The sequence below is a fragment of the Brachyistius frenatus genome, unplaced genomic scaffold (genome assembly GCF_029030835.1).
Source record: "Brachyistius frenatus isolate BFR_SWC_R1_liver_20210118 unplaced genomic scaffold, ASM2903083v1 Contig_151, whole genome shotgun sequence".
NCBI classification, from domain to species: domain Eukaryota; kingdom Metazoa; phylum Chordata; class Actinopteri; family Embiotocidae; genus Brachyistius; species Brachyistius frenatus.
The window spans coordinates 43075-51633 of NW_027210750.1; the positions used below are offsets into that span (position 1 = coordinate 43075).

Below are 8559 nucleotides of genomic sequence, written 5' to 3' on the forward strand. Positions count from 1 at the left end.
AAATAAAAGAAACAATCTTTAAAAAAATTTAAAAAAAGTGGAACTAAATGAATGAAGTGTCTCCGGCTGGCGGTCGTCAGGTTCGGACGATGTTTTGTGAGTTAGCGGCGCAGCAGGAGCTTCGCTCCGCTGCCTCCTGGTTGTGTAACAGCACCTCCTCCCTGACCTCATGGAACATCTCCGCAGCGACTCGGGGCTGAAGACACAAAAGGAGACGGAGGATCACGTTCACCTTCCTCCACACAGGCCTCCTGCAGGCCGGCTCAGGCTAAACTGAACACCCCCCCCCCCCTCCACCACCACCCCCTCCGGCCCCATAAAGGAGTCGGTTCCCGGATGTAACCAGAACTGTGTTGTTGTGTAACTGAGAGGCCTTTTTTTGTTCTGTTTCTGTAATGTCACCCTCAGTGTTGCTTAACATTTACTTTCCAGCGGAGGCTCACAAGTTCAGTTTACATGAACTGAAATTTATTAGTGACAGCGATGATGCAACTGGATGTCGACTTTAACGTCACAGGAAGGAAGGTGAAAGAGTTCATATTCATGCTTTAAATAGTTTGGATTGGATACTGTGGTATATGCAGGTATATTTGGTCTTTAAAAGCATATTTATCTATACCTGTCTGAATTATATTGATTGCTGTTCAGGAGATATGAAACTAAGATGCTTTGTTTGATTTTAAAGGACTGTGTGCTGCTGCTAGACAAAAAATATCAATTATTTAACTTTTAGTTTATTTATAAATGAGCTGCATTTTTTTCAAATGTATTTCTAAAGTAAATTACAAGTTTGAAAATGTAGCAGAAGGAGCATTTGGGGAGGGGTGATTAAAAGTAGAAAAAGATTTTGCCATTTCTTTTCTTCTTGGTACGAAATTAAAACAAACACCTGCCCATAAATATATGTATCGGGGAGGTTCGATCACCGGTTTTGTTGTATACAAACTTAAAAAATGACTCTACAGACCCGTGCTATTCTTATTTGAAGCTGTAGCTGTCTTGTCCCGTTCGCGTGAATGTGAAATCTCAAGAACGCCTCGAGGTGATGTCTTCAAAAGCTCCAGGATGAACTGATAAGATAAAAGGTCAAAGGTCAACTTCACGACAACATCTTGTAGTGTTCAGCTAAAAACGCTTTTCCGCCCGCATCTTTCAGCACCATGAACGAGAAGAGACACGAGCTGAAGCGCGTGAAGATATTTACTGATTCCCTCAAAGTCTTCATTATGTAAATGAGTCTGGACAAATTCTAGTTAGTCATAAAAAACATCATCCAAACTGTCAAAACACAGTAAAAAAAAAAATTAAACCAGGGAGTCTCGCTATCTTATGTATCTGTGTATTGATTACCCTTTAACTCCACATTTATCATCCTTAAATCCCCCCCCTCTCCCCTACACCCCCCCTTTAGATAAACGTATAACCTTTCTGAGAGTGTTTTCTCGGAGTATCTTCCCACCGTGAGGTCGGGGGGAACGTGCTGCGTTTCTTGCTCCCCATTTGTATTTTGGTTTTGCTGACGACGGGAGAAACAGAGGTGAGGTCAGGATGTGTCGGATCACCGTGGGCGGGCTGGGGGGGGGGGGGGGGGGCACCCGGCGACACGCTGTGAAAACCAACAAACAACCTGTTGGGTGCTTCAAGCCTCGGAGACTCAGAGAAGAACATAAAAGAATAAAAAAAACAAAAAACTTCTCTACATCCACAGCTGAATTGTATAACTGCAGGATTTGTCAACACAATCCTTTCCCCGTCCATCTCCCTGCTGTCTGTCCGTCCGTCCTCCAGGTCCCTCAGAGGCTGCCGGACTCGCTGGCACCAGAGTCTGGCGGTGGGGGGGAAGATCTATCTCCCAGATAGGAGCAGGAGAAACTCCACCCGAGGGGGCCTGGTATGTACACACAGACAAACCTATCACATCCTCTGAGCTAATCGCTCCCCGACAACCACGACAATACAAACATCCCCGGGACAGAAAACATCGGTCTTCCTCCGACTCGCTGCTGTTTTTAGAGCTCCAAACTTCTTTTCTTTTTTTAATCTTTTTTCTTTTTCATTATTACTAACAGCGAAAAAGACTTTTTTTCAGCCACCTGACCAAAATCAGCTGCAATGTCGAACATGCAGCACACAGAAACACATAAAGGCAAAATAAAGACACATGATGGGTTTTTTTTAAATGTTAAAAGCCAATATGTATTTGATTGATTTATTGATTGATAAAGCGTCCTGCACCATGACACCCACGATAGACCCTAAAGGACAACAACAACCACGGTGAAACTAAATTATGCTGTAGAACGTTTTAAAATCCAATTAACGCAACTTAAAACGTACGAGCTGCCACGTTTTATACAAAACGACAAAAACAGATCGCCTCGAGCATCAAATAGACACGCCCATCCACTACGGCAAAGCGTGAGATAGCTACGCTTGGGGCTGTTGAGGCGTGAAATCTACACGCACGTAAATGTCATGTGACGGAGAATCATGTGACTGCGGTGCCACAACAGAGATCTTGAGACCAAGTACAAAGGACTTCTTGTTGTTGTTTTTTTTGCAGTAGGTTTAATTTTTCCTTGAAATCCCTACAGACCAAAGCGTGTAATAGACACACGCATTCACTACAGAAAAACGTGTAACTGTCACGGCCAGACATCGCCCAGTGCAGCTTTCTCACGTTTTGTTTATTGCTATTTCTTGCTTGTTGCAGGGTGATTTTTACACTTTAAGACGAATTGAATTGAATTAAAAACGTCAAGCGAACGTCAGCATGTTAGAAACACTGAGGTCACGAGCCTCCTCATTTCCCTCTCCGCTGCCAGGAATATATATATTGTTAAAACTGTACAGATGCATTAATCTAAAGTCATTTTTGGGCTTCAAACTAATGAAATTAAATTAAAATTATGATTTAACTCTGCAGGAACGCCTTTACATCAATATGAGGGGCCTTAAAGCACATTACCTCATTTGTCTTCTCTCCAAATTATATTTAATATCATTACTCGGTTGGACTGTATTCATATTTTACTGATGAAACACGGAGGATAATGTTTGCTGTCGTCCTTCTGCAGATCTTTTTGCAAAAGTTTCCCCTCAACACTGAAGCCAGTCTTTACCAACAGCAATGTTTACGACCAAAACACCGTCTCTGAAAGACAAGTGATGCGTCCATTTCTTCAAATTAAAAGCAAGAAGTGACATGACGCATGCATCACGGATAAAATGTCAATGACAGACTTCCAAATGGAAATTAAAAGCACCACAGGGAACCTCCGAAATTGACTTCCCTGCGTCAAACGGCGCAAACAAATAGAATTACATCACATTATCCATCTTCCATGTCGTCCTGGGAGTGCGATGTATCACACGCAGGCTCTTTAAAACAAGTAACCCGTGTCAGAAATTATATTTATGAACTTTTTTTTTATCCCTCGGACAGATCTTTGTCCCCCGAAGCTCTCAGTTAGTCTGACAGTTAATCCACATTTCTTTGATATAAAGCCTTTTTTTTTAATCAAAATGTGTTCGTGAGCACGTAATTAAATGTCATGAAAATATTCGGAGATGAGGAAATGATGCCTCCCCGACGCCAATATGCAGAGTGACTTGTTCCAGATGCTACCTCCCCCACCCCCACACCCCCTTCCCTCCACCCACCAGTCTCCATCCTGAGGAGCCAGAGGAGCAGCGCGGAGGTCAGGCAGCATCGGGGTCAAAGCCTTTCGCCTCTGACATCACTTTCCTGAACACAGAGAGGGATTAGAGGCCTGAACATCAAGAGAGCACTGAGGTCATCTCTGCACTCTGCAGATGTGATGTGCACATCTGCCGGAGGCAGGAAACATCAGGACGGATTGAGCGTGTTTCGGCAGGAGAGCTGGAGCAGATTAGCGCTTGATTTCACGCTCCTCCCCTCTTTATGTTGTGAATCCTTTTCGTTGGGAGGAAACTCCAGTGAGCTGCCCTCGGTTCTCTTCTCTAGTGAAGCTGGTGAAGTTTTAGTGTTTTAAAACACATGATGAAAATATAATTCACTGCTGACAAAATGCAGAGGACACCTACGTAAATTGTTTGTAGCGGTAATCTCCTTTTGCACACAAAGTTTGTTTAAATTGAAGTCAAGAGCCCAACGTTACATTTGAATGAGATGAAATCCGATATCAGGCGAGAATGGGACCACATTTCACTTTCAAAACTCCAGCAACGGGTCTCCTCGGTTCCTAAACGTTTACAGAGTGCTGTTGAAACAAGAAGAAATGTAACACAGTGGTGAACATCATTCACAAAAATGAGCACATATTTTACAATAAACGATAATGTTTCTCTGTTTCTCAATGATATGTTGCCTTCGGTCTATTTTCAATTAAATACAGATTTATGTTATTCGCAAATCGTCTCGTTTTGTTTTACACAGCGTACCAACCTTTTTGGAAACGGAGTTGTAAAGGGTTGTATCTTGCATGACCATTAAGTTTGCATCCATAATGACTCCTTGTGCCCCTCATTTAGTCTCAGAAGCTGCTTAGAATCAGAATTTGCATGATGCAAAAGGGGCTTTTAATATAGAAGAATTCACAGTAAATACAATCAAATTTTCGTTCTTTTTCATGTCATAATTTCAGTATGAGTTTAAGTTATATTTGTGGTTTGTATGTCACCCGCTACCTCTTTTTTTCTAGGGTTCCTCTGGGTCAAAGTTCACCGTCCAGCTCTGCTTCGACTGTCGCTGCTAACTGCTGCCCTCTGCTGCTCAACGCTCGCCACAACAATCTGAATGACCGCACCACATCAACAGGTACGAAGAACCTCCTGAAACACATCAAATACGTTCCCACCTCCACACAAACTCACAAATCACATTGGGTGTATTATCCTGCATCTAACCCAGATTACAGGCTCAATGACTTTGGCTTTGCATCGTTTTAATCCCAACACAAAGGTCGCTGTAATCTGCCTGGATTGCATGTGCAACAAAAATAAATCACATAGAGCCCGACATTTTTAAGAGGGAAACGTCTTTTTCCCGCTCTGTCTCCTGTTAGCGTTTTAGCATGTCAGCATTTTCTGAGTGACTTTTTTTAGTGGCGCTCTCTGGCCTCTATTTAGCCAGATGGCTTCCTCCGTCAATCCCCACTCACAATCGAGATTAAGATTACACTCACTCACACACACAAACTCGAACATGCACTCAAACACATCACAAACTCAGTAATCAAATGTTCACTTGATGATATAACGCAGAAATCTGTTGCAGTTTTGCCGGGTTTGCAACCGGAAGATTAAGTTATTAAAGCGAGCCAATCGATCGCTGGAAATTCCAGGTTGGAGAGGAGTGGCGCAGGATTAAAGTATTTTTACCACAAAGCCACTATGTGATGGCCCGCATCAGAGGTGGGAGACAGAGGGGAGGCAGGGAGGATGCAGGGAGGGTGGGGGTGAGGACGGAAGAGAGGACAGATTGAAAGGTGATAGAGGAGAGAGAGGAAGCCGCCGGGCTGCTTCAGTGTTTGTTGCGGCGGTCCGTCGACACCCTTCCACCTGTCCGTCCTCCTGAAGGTCCTGGTTCTTCCGAAACGCCTCCGCGGGGCCGCCCAGGCATGAAGCAGGCGCCATGGGCTTTCTGGAAAACTACCAGGAGATCGACCCCGTCACTTTGAACCTTTGCATCCTCATCGCCAGCTACGTTATCTTGCTCCTGGTCTTCCTGATATCCTGTATCATGTACGACTGCCGGGGCAAAGATCCCACCAAGGAGTACGCCCCGGACCCGGTGCCGACCCAGACGCCCATCAGGCTGGTGGTGATGCAGAGCACGCCGGCGCCGGTGGGACGCTGGGACACGGCCAGCATGATCACCACCTACCACGAACCGTCGCACTCGGACTTCAGGGAGAAGAAGAGCACGATGGTTTGAGTTTGGACTTTGTACATACCAGACTCTTTTTTTTTTTTTTTTTTTTTTACTTTTCATTTGTGCGCGTTTTGCTGGGACGATGCCGGGATTCAACCTACAGAGGACCAGATTCGGACGGTAAGAATGAGAGTGTCGATGCATTTAGGTACGGTGTGTTTGCACATGAAATCCCTTCTTTATCTGGAGGTTCTCGGGCCAAAGCCTGCCGGTCCGCCCTGGAAAAAGGGAAAATGTCACAAAGGGATAAACCTTTCTGTTGTGTTGTAGAAGACAGGAGAGGTTCAGGATTAGGGGTCATTAAAACACAAAGAGAAGACCTCAACTTGTGCTGCTTGTTTAAACATTTGAATACGTTTTTTTGTTTTTTTTACCTTTACACAACCTTGACACCGTTGGACTTTCAACCTCTCCTCCAACCGAGAGATTCATTTCTCTCTACTTTAACTACTCCGTTGATATCAAAGGTGCGTTGCCCTTGATTGGCAGCCGTTCAGGGGTTCGTGTTCAACATTTGAGTTGAGTCTGGACTCGCTGTGACCTCTTACGTAACTCGAGGAAGGTGCGACGTCATCGAAGAGGCAGACGGGAGAGACGTGTTCCTGTGACCCGCCTCGTCCAGATTCCTTATTCCGAGAAGTGCGTGTCTGTAATCGCCAGCCGGCACGACACGAAAGACGCGCCCTTCGGCCTATTCGGAGCTCCAAGCTATCAGGGGTTGAAAGTTTACCTGTGGGTCATCTTAGATGTTAAAGATGAAAGGTCACGCCAGTGCTGCGAGGAAACAAAGACGTGAAGCTCGCGATAGCTTCCAGTAAACGGAAGACGGTTTGACGTCAAGCTGCAGTTGGGGAGGAATGATCTGACCACCGTGTCTGAACAAGAAGTTATGAAAGTGGTTTTTCTTTCAAAAGCTTCTGTGACGCATCGTCTGACGCGTCCGAAACAGCTCATCGATTGTGTTCGTCTTGCGTGCAAAGTCCCGCCGTATATCTGTGGCGAGTCAGACCGATTACCGGCCTGTCAGAGAAAGTTAGAGGGTCTCCAGTCATCTTGGTTTTATTTTAGAAACCGAGTTTAAAAAAAAAAAAAAAAAAAAGCTTTCATGTGTTACTCAACACAGTCATGGAGATAAATCATTTACCAGCCTCTTGGAGAAAAAAAGGCCTCGACTGGAGTTAACCAGGCAAACATTTCCTGGAGAAAGGTCTTTGCAGGCAGAAAAGGATCCGATTGGTTTGATTGATGCCAAGCGGGCGGAGACTAAGATCCAACCCGGGAAAAAAAATTAAGAAGTTTTTCTTGGTGATACTGAAATAAAGCCCGAGCTTTTTATTCTTCTACATGAAGTTAGCCTAGCATGACATTACGAGCAAAATTATCCCAATTCAAGCAAGTTCATACTGAATTTATCTTTGAATTACCACACAGGATTTATGTCCAAGTCAAAATTGTGACGAGGAAATTGAGTTTTTACCCGCTTTACCTGCATCGGTGATGCTTTTAGCCACTACAGCCGTTTAAATAACACTATAATTTATCTATATATCAACTGGTACAGTATTGAAGAACAGTATCTGCCCTGCTTCCTGTTTATTCGACCCGCTGTGATTACAGCTTCCAGTCTGAGCTGCCAAACACTCTGCAGAAATAGATCCGAGAAGTCTCAGTAAACATGGTCGAGGATGTGGACGAGGCTCAGAGTAATCCCGCCACTTCGGAGAAACGTGCAATAAATGGAACGCATTCATTAAAACAGGCGTAACGTAAGATTTGGCTCAAGAGGCATTTAGATTACATGGATGTGCCTCATGCAAAGAAGGAAACTGCTTCTTAATTCTTTTAATCGCTATTATTAATATATATATACACATAAACTAAACTGAAAAAAACTAAACTGTCATGGCAACACTTGATTTATATATTTTTCTGCCAAATTTGTTTATCACTAATATGGATGTGATCAAATTCAGTGATTTAATGAAATAATCAAAACCGCATCAATTTTGGAGCCTTTAATCTGTATCGATTCCACTTTATTATTATAATAATATTCCCAAAAAACATGCTTTGGTATTATTACAAAATAATCATTAATATCATGTTCCTGATGTTGGATTTCAATAGAAAATGATGATTAAATTTGCAATATGTGAAAGATTTTCTCTCGTAACAGGAAAATATGAACAGTTTCAGCTGAAAACAGAATATATAAGGAAATATTCAGACAAAACCAGACATATTGGTGAACTTAAAGTAGAAATATTGCTGATTCTGAATGTTTCTGTTATTGTACAAATCAAAAGATGTCAGCCGTTGACACCGAGGTGTGTAAAGTGAGGACAGCCACGGCTCGATGAGCACCGTCAGCCTCTGCCAGCAGCACCGGTGTGTTTTCCACTAAAGTGTTCTCTAGGCTCGGCTTGGCAGCAATTAATTAATTAATTAAATTAATTAAGTTGGGCGCAGCCAAATGTCTCACTGCATACTGTGTTTAGTTTTGCTTCTTTTTTTTTCTTTAAACAGGTGTTTTCATATTGAAAAGTGGAAATCTGATCTGAATATAACTTGAGAATATTTAAGAATTATTCAAAATATTGTTCAGTATTACACCATTTAAAAAAAAAAAAAAAAAAAATCAC

At 43.0% G+C, this 8559-nt stretch overlaps 1 protein-coding gene across 1 annotated transcript; it reads left to right on the forward strand.

Moving 5' to 3' along the window:
• Window positions 1-5617: 5617 nt before the first annotated feature.
• On the forward strand, window positions 5618-5920 carry LOC138631208 (small integral membrane protein 36-like). Its single transcript, XM_069716006.1, has one exon. The coding sequence runs from the start codon at window positions 5618-5620 to the stop codon at window positions 5918-5920; it is 303 nt and encodes a 100-aa protein (XP_069572107.1).
• The last annotated feature ends 2639 nt before the right edge of the window (window positions 5921-8559 follow it).

What these genes read in the sequence shown, in the direction of transcription:
- LOC138631208 (XM_069716006.1), top strand. Translation starts at nt 5,618, where the DNA reads ATGGGCTTTCTGGAAAACTACCAGGAGATCGACCCCGTCACTTTGAAC.